Source organism: Netta rufina (assembly GCF_964035555.1).
Source record: "Netta rufina genome assembly, chromosome: 6".
In the NCBI taxonomy this organism is placed as follows: Eukaryota; Metazoa; Chordata; class Aves; order Anseriformes; family Anatidae; genus Netta; species Netta rufina.
In genome coordinates, this window is record NC_140129.1 from 20,118,533 (window position 1) to 20,132,218 (window position 13,686).

At 35.3% G+C, this 13,686-nt stretch overlaps 1 protein-coding gene across 8 annotated transcripts in view; it reads right to left on the minus strand.

Annotated features, from left to right (window-relative positions):
* UBR3 (ubiquitin protein ligase E3 component n-recognin 3) overlaps positions 1 to 13,686 on the minus strand; it is a 105,437-nt gene that overhangs the window by 64,648 nt on the left and 27,103 nt on the right. For all 8 annotated transcript variants that reach the window (XM_084289234.1, XM_084289233.1, XM_084289232.1 and 5 more), the window contains 10 exons: positions 11,728 to 11,956; positions 7,390 to 7,569; positions 6,567 to 6,700; positions 4,837 to 4,923; positions 4,173 to 4,238; positions 3,994 to 4,083; positions 2,994 to 3,122; positions 2,862 to 2,914; positions 2,035 to 2,168; positions 1,429 to 1,516 (listed from right to left, as the gene is read on the minus strand). In XM_084289234.1, coding sequence (XP_084145360.1) covers positions 1,429 to 1,516; positions 2,035 to 2,168; positions 2,862 to 2,914; positions 2,994 to 3,122; positions 3,994 to 4,083; positions 4,173 to 4,238; positions 4,837 to 4,923; positions 6,567 to 6,700; positions 7,390 to 7,569; positions 11,728 to 11,956 — 1,190 coding nt within the window. The remainder of the gene's footprint in view (positions 1 to 1,428; positions 1,517 to 2,034; positions 2,169 to 2,861; positions 2,915 to 2,993; positions 3,123 to 3,993; positions 4,084 to 4,172; positions 4,239 to 4,836; positions 4,924 to 6,566; positions 6,701 to 7,389; positions 7,570 to 11,727; positions 11,957 to 13,686) is intronic.

Consider the following 13,686-nt stretch of genomic DNA (forward strand, 5'->3'; position numbering starts at 1 on the left):
ACTTAATTACAGTACACAGCATTTTACTTCATAGACATTTTCACTAATTTCAGAGGCCACACTTGGGCAGTTCTCTGTGTTTACCACAAGAGGTCTGTATGCTCCAGATACTATGGTTACCAGAGTGAACCAATTTTGTCTACAACACAGTGTGTTGTTTTTTTTTTTTTAAACCAAGCCAGTTGCTACACGCTAACTCAAAAGGTAAGTATTAAGTGAGAACTCAAAACTACAAACCCCCTATGTATATAAACAAGTTTTTGTGCTTCCCACCATTTATGGACACTTATGCTCTCTTAATACCAAGACTACTTTGCATTTACAGCTAGGTGCAGAACAAGCAAGTAAACAGTTTGGTATCCACACACGCCATGCAATTCTCCATCTGCGACTGGCTACTTCTCATTTTTGGTAGTAATACTTAATCAGCCTACTGACAATACCATAAATCACAAGCAGTAATTGCAAATAAGTGAACTTCTGCTTAGTGATAAGTGACTGCTCATACAACAGGTTTACTTATTTTACATACTTTGGTGAATCTCTTAGGAAAAATAATCAAGAATGGGAAAATGCAGTATTGGGAACATCACAGAAGACATAATGAAAATAATTTAAATGGAAACTGTTTTTGAAAATATAATAAACAAAGATAAAATTGCATATGATATATCCTGAGTTGCTAGGACCTTATTGTAATAATTCAGAATCCATATTCTGTATTTCTAACTCTCAGACTCCTCCTTTCCTACCTTTATAATACCTAGTATTTTTGCCTAATGCCCACCACTGGATTGCAAGCCGCTGGGCAATCGCTGCTAAGTATTTAATTTGCCTATGCAGCTTAGTACATTTACAGCAGTAAAACCTGTCTATTTGTACGGAACTGTTCTGGGATGTGAACCATTATTACTGTGCAGAAAGATCTAGAGTTTGTTCTTGTTCAGGCCAGACACTTTCCCCCAAAACAGATACATTTCACTTTAATTTCAAAGCAGCATTTTGATATAAAAAGCAATAGCTAATATAAGTGGCTTCTTTTTATAATGGGATATCAATAACAATAATTAAAGGTTAAAAACAGATAAACATGACACTTGGTTACACTTTCTACAATGTTATTGGAAAACAGACTTTTTGCTTTTCACCTGACTTTTGTAGTGTTAAAACAACAACAACAATAATAAAAATACCAGTTCAATATTTCATATCAAAAACTATTTAAAACTATTACAAAGTCTTGCATATTCTGTACAAAAGACCAAAGCTGGAACAAACGCTTTTGCTGACAATACTTATATGCAAACACATCTTTACAAAACTTGTTATAATTACATAAGCTAAAAACATGATGTTGAAGCTCCCAAATCCCACTACTCTCCAGTACTTGTCTTCTTTCACCTGTATTAGTTAATATATTCCAAGGATATGAGATCCAATAATGAACTGTGCGTCCTGTCATTCATACAGAGTTGAGCTACCATCTCTGCTCTGAGGATCTCATCATCTGTCATTCCTAGAATAAAGTAAAAAAAAAAAAAAAAAAAAAAAAAAGACATTAAAACACCATGACTTAAAAACACACAATCAGTAAGCATTTGTCATCAATACAAGTTACAGTTGATACAAACATTAAGTATTAATATAGTGCTATAAAAATACGGCAAAAAATGGGAAGGGGCTGCACACAGGGAGCTGTGCTCAAAGGTTGTGAAAGGGACACAACCTCAAACAGAAGAAAGAAGTACGAACTGAAACTGCTTGTCATTCTGAAAAAAATAACAAATTTTTTTGCAATCACAACAAAATCACTTAATTTCATTAAAGCCATTTTTCTCCTTCTCCACATATTTTGTCCATTTCTAATTCATAAGGGATTAAAACTCAGTAACTGGTGAGAATGAAACTGTGTGTTGAACACTCTTCAGTAATATTTGGCTAATCAGCTTTATTGTAGCAACTAAAGGTTGGGAGACTTGAAAACGCACAGCCACATTATTTACATAGAAGTATCCCTACAGCAGTGGTTCTTACCTAAATGTAAACGAAGACTTAACAGAAGGACCAAAAACGTTAATGCTCCTTCCAACATGGACCTTTCATGCTCTGAATCAAGAACTGTATTTTGATGCTGTGATGCCATTGTTAACAGATCTACCACCTTAAATCTACATAGCAAAGAGCAAAGTCAGAAACATTGTTCTCCAACATCAAAATAGTAACGTTAAATGTACTGATTAACTCAAGGCACCATCTAAATCAGCTCTAAATTAATATAAAACAAAATGTATGTAATGCAGAAATATGCAAACAGATATGAAAACTCGCTTAATTTCACATTTTTACAGAACTGTGGAATGTGCTATTTACTCCACATGAAAACACTTTGTATTTATGAAGATATTAGAGTTAATACCAATTAATGTTTTTAAACCCTGACTTTATTCTATAGCCAGGAAAGCAGGCATCCTTTCTGTGGCTCTTACAATTGCAGTTCTATTTTCTACTTCCAGTTAGCATATTCTGAAAGCTTACATATGAACTTGTGAAAGGAAAAAAACAAACAAACAAACAAACAAACAAACAAAAAACACACACACCAAAATGCACAAACACTACCTCACACTCTGAAGATAAGTAAACAAAATATCTTGGGTTTCACTACTGTAAAACAGAAGCCAATCATGTATAAAGTTGAGGATGTGAGATAGCTCTTTATCCCAAGTCCTTATTTATGTATTAGTTTTGGCTAGGCAAAGTTGTTCCACTGAAGACTATCAGATATGCACCTTTTCTCTCACATGGCATTAATTAGTCAACAGCTAGGAAAACACTGACCAAGAACAATCTTTTAATCCTACCTTTCAAAAACTGATGAAATAAAATAATCTGGGTCAAGCCTAGAGGCACAGACCTGTGGAAAGAGAATGAATTAACTTTGTTTAGTACTTTGTTTTCAGACAAACACTGGCTTGGCTTCTCAGAAAACTTACTTGCAGCAGATAAATGTCAGGATCAATCATTGAATTGCAGAAATGAGACTGCACGTAAGTCATTGCCTGTCCTTTAATTTGTAGGCCATTTCTAACCCACATGTTGCTATGAATTTCAGAAAGGCTTGCCTGTTCAGGAAAAATAAAAAATACATATACAAAAATTGAAAATACAACTGTATAATCCAATGTTAGCAGATCAGTGTATTATTATACATACTCACACATGTATACTATAATTGAATAATAATTTACTTCTCACAGTGAGTCAGGGATGAAAAGGAATTAGTGCAAGTCTATGAAACAGATACCACATCTCAATACAAGAATTTATTTCAGACAATGAAAGTGATCAAAGCCAATGCAGTGATTTTTTTTTCCCCCTCTCCCTTCCCTTCCCTTCCCCCAACAACTGCATTCCCCCAAATCTTAAAAAGGACTCCAAACATGGTGTTATCAATGGTTAAAAAGAAGTTAGGTATAAAAGTAGTGACTACAAATACTACTCAGTATCATTTACATAAAATAAAATTTTATAAATAAGAATAATGCAGCAGCAGCATCCACTCTTGAATCCGTATTGAATTTTCAGATTGAGTTTTCTTTTCAACTTGCACTCCATTAATAGCGACTCCATGAACAAACTCCTGTATTCAAATTTGGTTATCCTGATATCCTTTCTGGAAGTGATCTAGTGAATATTGTCATCACACTTCTCTAAATTGTATTGTTAACTAATACTACATTTGATTTTGGAAACAGAAGGTGAAAAAAAGTTCATCCAACTCAGTATAGTCTACTTATTATATTGTCAATTATCATTATTTTGATATTTTACAATTAATATTCCCCCATATTAAATACTTCTAAATATATTCAAGTTACCAGGGCTAAAATAATCAAACAGAAGTGTTTTTTTTTGTTTGTGTGTTTTATTATTATTATTTATTTTTTATTGTGCATCTCTACATCTGCATCAAAGACAGAAGCCTGCCCATACCTGAATCTGTAGCGGGTGAATCATTAGTTTCATCAGCATCTCCTGATCCGGCAAGATAGTATCCAGATCTAGTTCTTGGCACTTGACAGCCTAGAAACAAAAGCAAGTACAGATTGTACTGAATAATCACACTCAACAGGGATTTTTCATCTTCTGTGCAACTAAAAATACGTGCTTACCTTACTTAAAAACATTGCAAAGTAACGATGCAGTGGCAAATGAAAAGTAACCTGGTTCGGAGCTGGCTGAAAGTAAAATATAGATATTTTAACACATATAAAACGAAAAAAGACACACACCTCTATGTGTCTTTGTCACAATCACCAAGAACAGTATCTTGCATGTGGATTTACTTTCCACTAACCTAGTATATTAATTAATTCCCCTGCCTTTTCTAAGAATTCAGAAATGTCCCTTATTCAGACTCCCACAGATAGTCTCTTACTAAGCCCCCAGTAGGTAACAACACCCTGAATTGACTGAAAGAGTATCCTTGCTAAGGTAGCAAAGCTGCCTCCCCATTACTATATTGAAGGGGACTTCCGTCTTGTCACAACATTCAGCAGAAAAGTAATACAGCAGCATTTCTGTGAAGACTTACACAGATTAAGTCTGCACCAGCAAATTTAAATCATTAAGACTCCAGATATACAGAAGCCTAGATCACACTGCAACTATTAACTACAAAATATGATTTCAGTAAGGCAATCCCTTTTCAATCAATACTTCAAATAATGGTTTAATTGGGGCTGGAGAAGCATTTGAAGTGTTCTCCATGGCTGGAAAACCCTTGAAGTTTAACGAGAGTTCTACAGTGCCTTGCTTAAATCCATTGATACATACCTCATCTACAAAATTGATAGCATCAAACCAGTCCTGAAGTGCTTCAAGGCAGTATCTGACAACATTCCTTGTGTATTCTTGTGTTTCCTGCAGTAAGAGAAACCACTGTACTATAGCAGCCAATACTGTGTCAGTGTCTGTTTTCCTATTATGAGTGCACAGGATTATTTCAAGAATACTTTTACATTACTGTTTATGCCCCCATCATACAGAAATTGGTAAGTATTCAGTTAGTTTCGATGCTACTCTAGATGCTGAGCATTTTAAAGGTGAGAAATAAGGCACCTTCAGAATTATCAGCTGTTCTTATCGCCTGCAGGTTTGTTCAGTTTTAATTTCTGTATTTTTTTCAAAAATAATCAAAATGCAAGCATCAAAAAAGTCTTTCCATGCAATCTAAACGAATTGCTAATATCCTGTAAGTTTCATCCACTGCAACGTCTTTACAGACTTGTGCTAACATAATGCACGTGAAACATAAGGACAAAACACTACTACACAGATTTTAACAATAAGAAAGCCTTGTTATGATTATATAATGAAGTATAACTTTATAACAATGCCCTAATACAAAAATATTTTTCAGATTAAATAATGTATTTCAAGTCTAGATGTGCGCATTGCCCTCCAGGAGTGAAGCAGTGGCACACAAGAACAAAAGGAGGAAAGGGATGTAAACCCAACTGCTCTGCCATCAGAGGAACTTAGAAACCCTCATTTCTTACGGACTTCTCGGTTTATCTGCCTTTCTCCCTAAACACAGACTCCAGACCTGCCTCACACTCTGAGGATAGCTATTACACCCTTCTCACGCAAACAGTGATAGGTCTTAAACAAAAACAAATAAGCCCCCCTGGCCCAAAGCTTAAAAAAAAAAATTAAAAAAAAAACAGCAGTTGTAATTCAGTGTTTGACAGACATTTTGGTATATTCATACTATATCAATATAATTTATATCACAGAAAGGCTTTTGCAACTGCCTAATCTAAACTGTTTAATAAGATGGATGGTGTGCTCATGCACATTTTTTCACTGCACAGTTCAACTCAGGTATTACTGTCTCATAGACGTTACAAATCTTAAACACTTATCTTTGAAGTTAGCTTATTATTTAATAAAAAGAACCACAAATTCTCAATAAGAAGGTGTGTGTTTTCCGCACATATAAAGTATTCCTATAACCAGATGGATTACATTTTCACCATTTTTTTTTTTTAATAACTTCGAGTCTAGAAAATAGTAAAAACTCTTTGCTCTAGTTAGGAGATGAACAGATGTCATAACCTTTTACCTCGTGTTGTTAGTAAAACAATACAAAAACAATTACTCCACCCCCCATCATAAGGAACCTTCTATATGTAGACACAATCAATATTATAATCCCTTTAGGGATAACTTATTTCTCTCCCTTCCCACTGAAGGGAGGCAGAATGGGTCAGATATCTTTATCAAGTTCTTCATCAGATTAGACGTTATTCCATATGTACAGTCAGTTCGCCCTAATCCTTACCCAAACTTGTGGTCCCAGTTCTGGAAATAATAAATTAGGTACAAGCATGAATCCTCTACTGATTCTATAGAGAACATGGGTCGATCACAATATTATACATTCATTGGACAAAGACAGCCAGAAAAATCTTTTCAAATACAAAACAGACAGGACTTTCAGATTTGAAAACTCAAATATGTCGTGAATGAAACATGACTAATGACAGAAATGTTAGTCTTACCCTAACTTTGCAATGTGACAGAAGACCCCACATTGGCTGGGCACAGGCTTCCAGCTCAGCAGCAAAGGCAGCATAGTACGTCTGTGACTCAAACTCCACGTGCTCATTTAATTCTCGTTTATTTAAATTCATACCTTCAAATAGATAAGCAGAGTTATAAAACAAAATATCCAACTAGGTCAAAATGGAATGCAGTATTTTCAGCGTTATACAAAACTACTGGAATAAGCAGTTTGAACAGAAGTAGATCAAAAAAGAGCAACAGCTATAGATTGGCTAGCAACTGCAGCCCTTGCTTGTCTGGCAATGTTAACATAGACAGCAGCCCTAACCCTTGTTAGTCACTGAACTTCTGGATGGAATATATATGCACCTCTTTCTAGGCACATTTACTAATGAAAAGTTCATGATAAATGTATACTACATATAAAATACTCTATCATAATAAAAACATGCATCTTCACAGCAAACACAGAAAAAGATCCAAGGTTATCAGGTGATTTTACTCAATATTTAAATTTAGAATTATACCAGTAAAACTTCAATTGTAAGTTATGACTTGCACTGTAGGTTCAACCTAACAATTGTGGTACCATGAATCTCACTCAAGTATGATGCAACAGCTCTTTAGTCAGTTCATCCATTAGATCTTTTATTCTTAGAAAAACTACCTGTTTCCTAGAATATATTGTTCCCTTCCAGAAAAACATACTTAAAGAATATTAGTGAAACATTTACACGTAACAGTATAAGGATTTTGCTACTGTGAACATTAAGCTGTCTTAACATCCTTGTACCTGTACAGATTTTAGAAGTTGCATACCTTGAAAGAATGACACAAAATTCATCCATGTTACCAGAAGACCATGATCTTCCAAAAACTTCTTTGCCACGCTTTGGTGTGAAAGTATGTTTATAAAATCACTAACAAGAGGCCAGTAAGTATTATTCTTCAGTAGTGCTTCCCCACAATTCACCACAACATGTAAACTATTTTCTTCATCTAGATTAAAAAAGAGGGAACGATATACACTTTTCTGTTTTACAATTTTAAAATAAAGTTACGGGATAACACAAAAATAATAATTAGGATTTATTGTCATCTTGTGGTCACACACACACACTGCAGAAAGGTGTTATTTAGACCGTGGTACTCAAGGTGGTTTCTGGATCTATGGACTCATCAACATAGATGTCACTCTAGTAGGAGATGCCCATACTTTGAACAAGACCATAACCTTTAAAATGTCATTTGAACTGTAGCTGCACCAAAACTCCTAATATTCACCCTCACCCCAGTGACATGAGAATCTGTCACTTGCTTGCTTAGAAGCATTTAGCATAGATCAAAGCCTTCTTCAAATCAGAGTCCAGCCAAGCAAAGAAACTTGATCTCCAGCATGTCTGGCCTTTGTCCCTAGCTCTATGCAACAGGGTGGGCAAATTTCTCTTCCCTCTGTGCTCACTCATCAACAGCCACCTGACAGAAGCTTTTTCTTTTCCTCTCCTCTCTGAAGAAAACACCATGCCAAATTTATTGTTTTAAGAAATCTTTCCAACTGGCTTCTAACAGAAGCAGAACTGACAGTTTGTGCCCTAGTGGAAGTAGTGCTGATACTCAGGCGATAGGCTAACAGATGCATTAGTAAAACCACAGGTATGCCTTTCTAAATATTGTCAAGATGCACAAAAAGACCAAACAATTTCTTCTATGAGCATGTGAAACCAATTTTGAACTTGACATGCTTCCAGTAATCAAGCTACCTTACAGCATGTAAATGGGAATCTGGTGACCAAAACCTACACAAACTTTTGAGTCTGAGGAGAAAGATTTCTACTCTGAATCTGGGACAGAAAGAGGGTTTATGCAGTTTTTCAAGACTAAGACAGGAGCAAGTTCCCAAAAGGAAGAGAGAAGAAATTAGGGCAGAAGGGAGAAGTCTCTTCCCCTGAATCACAGAAGTACATCTTCTGTTCTACATCTCTCACATAAATCTGACTGATTTTCATAAGAAGGACCTCCAGAAAGAACAGTAAGGAAACAGGATTGGTCCTGGATTCATGATGCACGGGATATAACCTTCCAGCACCCCTTGCCAGGTATTATCCTAATTCAAGCCAACAGAATTAAAATCTTGCATCTGATGGTGAGCCTTGGGGATGGCTCATGTCCAGTTCAGATGCACCAAAGGACCCTTGCAGTTACCCTTCATGCAGGCAGAAGGGCCACAAGCAGTACAGCATAGCCAAAGCAAAAAGACACTGCTGTTAAGAGATTCCAAACTCTGGCCAATGAAGCATGTGTACCTGGACCAGTTCCCCCTGCTATATATGTAAGCAACTTTTTTCCTCTCCTTTACTATTGAAGAACATACTTTTTTCCTTTTACTCCAAGTTGTTTCATTTTATTGATTTACTGGTACCAAGAAAGAAAACAACAACAACAACGAAAAAACGTTCTTACCTCCATTATTTCAACAGAAGTCTTCTAACTTAATAATATCATATTTTGATCTTGACAAATTTTACTTCCCAAGAACATAGTACAGTTAGAAAAAATGAATCAGATTTCATCCTGAAAAATATGCTGCTTGTGTTGTATGCAGCTATGAACAGATACTTTATTGTTACACAGCAACACAGAGCTCAAAATTCTTCAACTCACTCCTATCTGTTTGAGTTCCCGAAAGGAACAGGAAGCCAGAAGTTTAAGAAGCTGCACAGAGCACTTCTCTGCCACAATTGATCAAACGCTACTTAATTGCTCCTGTATCCTTGTGCGTCTGCAAAGGAAGGGAACCAGGTCTGGCTGTTGGGCTGCCTGGCTTCCATGTGCTCACATTGCCTATCCAGGAACAGGATATCTCAACCATCTCTGCCTGAATCCACACAAGTACTTCACAAAAAACCAACAGCTAGCTATGTGTTACTGGATTCTTCACCCCACTAAAGGAGATAGAAATGTATATTTATTTTAAGTTGGCCAAGGCATTGTCACTTCTTCAGAGTACTCTGTGAGTCAGGGTTATGTAAGGGCAGTCAAACAAAAAAATGTTTTGGTTTTGATTGCTTGTTTTTAAGGAGCCATTACCAAAACATTTTCCTTGGGGTATAAATTCTTCCATTAGAAGTTCAGCAGCAGGAAAGTACTGGAGGAAAACCCTTTAAGAGCATAGAGACATCAGTCTTCCTGGGCAGACAGTTTTACCATCTGCACCCACTTTTATCCTCATCCTTTCACACTGGGAGAGGAGTAAGAAGAGTTACTAATGCGTTCCAAGTTGGCGTCAGTACAGCTCCCAGGTCAAGTCTTTGTTTCAGTAACAGAGGTTGTCCATAATCACTTGGCATTCACAAATGCCCTGAATTAACTGTGTACTTTTAACAGGTCTCCAAAAGACAATTAACATTAGTGAAAAATGCAAATTAAACATGCCTTAGCAGATTCAATTGTTGGTATATGTTCTCCTTACTCCTCTTCAACATACTTTCTCCATTTATTGGCTGGATTTGTAAGCTTTGTCTCATTCAGATCCTATAATGACCTACCTGTTTCCACTAGCTGTACAAACAGAATTCTTTTAAATTTATCTCACCAGCATGGACTTGTAACAGACCTCTTGCTATTTCCAGCATCATAAGGTATCCCTAAACACAAGATACTAGCCTACAAAACTGCAAAAGAAGGCCAGTAAGAATGAGAGGAAACAAAAAGTAATTTTTTCTTGCAATTTACAGTCTGCCTGACCCCACACATACAAAGCGGCAAGCAGGAAATGTTGTGAGCACATTAAGAAGCACCCAGACTTATTCCATGATGGTGTCTTAGCTAAGACAAACCACTGGTACTGGGGAAGTAGGTAACATCACACCTTGGGAGAGCTGCTCCACAGACAACTGTTTTCTCACAAATCTCTAACCAATATAACTGCTGTTATTTAAATTACTAGCTCCAGCTTATATAATTAACTACCATGAAGTTTCTCCAGATACTGCCTAACCAGTCCTACCCCTCTTTCTGCCCTGATGCAAATCCTGATCCATTACCAGAAAGCTAGCAACATCCCATAGTGAACAAGTAAAATTGAGAAAACGCTTTGAAAATAGATTTAAATGCAATTCCACCAATATGGCATTAGTTTAGCAAAGATCACTTCATATACAAACTGTATAAGAAAAAAAGATTCAACAATGCATTGAATGAGTCCATATTCACATTTTTCTTTTGCATACTGTAAAACAATTCATGTAGGGCACCAGAAAAGTTTTCCATGTTGAGGTCCAGCTGAATGTTATGGCTAGATGATAGATGGGGAATTTCCCATTTCAGTACAAGGCATTCCGTATTAAGCTATATGTAGAGTGGGCTAAGAGACAAAGTACTTCAGACAAAAAAGAACAAATTTCATGCAGAAGTTGATGATATTTATCTAGCAGCAACACTCAACCTATCTAGAGCACTTCTGAGTTCAAACTACAATAAAGAGGACTGGGAGGTTTGCTGTCTGTTAGGTACAGGAGAGCATAAAAAAGGTCAATAAAATTTGTTGTGCCACCATCTTCAGATAAGTACAGGCAAAACAAGGAGGACAGAAATAAGACTGCTGTTTTCACATTAAAAGTTATACAATATACACTAATTTAAATTCAAATTGCCACTCTGTCAACTAAAAGCATGATCAAATGATATAAATCATTCTCCCTTAATACCACCAATCCTTATGAAGGTTAAAAAGAAAACTAATTTCAAATATTTCAAGTAGTTTGTGAAACACTGCAAAAATATTGTTTAAATTAATAAAACTCTCAGTTTTCATATGTAATTTCTCATCCAAACAAGCTTCATAGCGTATATCCACTTTAACCAACAAATGGAGCACCTGCAATATAGTGTTCTATTCTAAATTATGTAACATTCTTAAGAAAGAAAACCCTACAAAACAGAGGATAAAGAATCAATACAATTCTTGAGAACTATCTAAATTTCTAGGAAGTTTTCTAGGAAATTCTCAGACTCTGTCTCTACCATATATTGCTATATCCTACGCGTTTTGGAGATGGGAGGGAAAACACGCACTGAATTTACAAAGAAAAGATATTAAGCTTTCCACAGAATCAAATTATTGATTATCTATGGAAACAAGAAAAAAAAACAACCTACCTTGTAATTCACTTTTAATAAGGCAACTTTCCATCATATATAATAGAACCGTGACCATAATATCCAACAGCTGACATTCTTCTGTTACTTGGCGTGCAAGTTCTTCATTGCTGAACAACTGAACACTGATATGCACAATTCTGTTAGACATAGTGTCTGATTCATGGCTTTTCTTCAGTGTTTTCATAATAAAAGCATAATGCTGAACAAAAGTTTTGGTAAAAGCAATCTGAAAATTATGAAAAAAATGATGTTAACAAGCACCATTCCTTTCATTATAAAATACTCTCTTACAAAAGTACTATTAGTACATCCTTGAAACACTAAGTTACCATGGCAAACTGAAAACTGATGGTCCCATGTCTAGTTTTTCCTGAAACACTACAAATGAGAAGACACATCTATGAAGAGGGGTAACTTCCAATATTAAGTAACCCTAAAATCCAATTTTCTCATTATATACATACTACAAAGAGAAAAAAAACACAAACACAAATGTTGAAACAAGAAATGTAAGGTCACAGCATACCTATGAAAGTAATAATATTCTAAAATTTATCTTTTTTTTTTCTTTAACATCCTAAAACAGGGTGTAATGTCCCAAAGTGACATACTGCAAACAATGAGATCAGTGGTAACTAATAAAATGGCAGTAACTTGATCACTTGCAATCATCTACCTATGGAGTAAGGTTTTCACTCATCTGTCAAGGATGACATTTTAACACTGAATGTCATCTACTGTCAGAGTATTCTATTTCTTTTTAATAAATTGTTATTAAAAGCTTTTTTTTTTTTTTTTTTTTAAGTGCTTTCTCCTAAATAACTGAGTCATCAACAACCTTTGCTATCCACTATGCAACTGTTTTTTTCCAAAATCAGATCATTATTGAAATATATCGATTGATACGTATGAGTCTTGGAACAATTTCTGGACTGCCCCATTAGCCTTCACTTGCACTGTAAACCAACCTCCTGCACTGCACATACACGTGCTCATCTGCCAGTTCTGAAATCATGTTTCACTCAGTACTTTCAATTTCTGAATTAACACCATCTGGACTTCCTTTGCTTTAAAGGAATAAAAAGTACAAGTTGCACAGCATTGAAAATTTTCATCTCAGAGTTTAATATCCCATGTCTATTCCTTCTGGAAGTATTCATCTTTTATAAACACAAAATAAGACATTTTAAATCCACCCTAAGGCAGTTATCACTACACTGTACACAAATCACTACTTCATTTTTACCTGTCTCAGATTCTGCACTTCTATATTTTTTATTATAGCACTATCATGATAATATAACACTGCTGTTGGGCATAAGGATGGCTTCTTACAGCAAATATCCTTAAAAATAAAGATCAAGTTACTGATGTAAAATAAATAAAACTGAACGGGATATTACTGCAGGGAACAACACTACATTGCCGAACTTACCCTGCTTTATCTAGCCCAAAATGATGGAAACTTGTATAATATTTGAAAATGTCTTCTATGTACAGCACCTAGCACAGTGGTGATTATTTTTAGCTACAGCCTCTTGCAGCAAACACTTAGCAATGTATTTGCAATATACTACCTAACTTGCTCAGTTATTACAACAGCATTCTGGCATTTCAACCTAGAACAACCTATCATATAATTTGTATCAAGCCTTAATTTAAAACAACTGCAATCACTGGCAATGAAATTTAAAACAAACAATATTTATAACAACAAAACATTTAAGCTATTAATCTGGTATTTTAAGTTAGTATATTAATGCTATGATCATTATTTACTATTAAACTCCAGCAACACTAAAATACAACATGCATTTTAGCAAAACAATTTCATGTTTTCATTTTCCATCACATTATTTCTTCACAATGTATTACATTTAAATAGGATTCTAAGGTTACATCATGTAGGAACTACATTTTTCTTGAATTTAGTGCTTTGCAAAACAAGTTGATTGC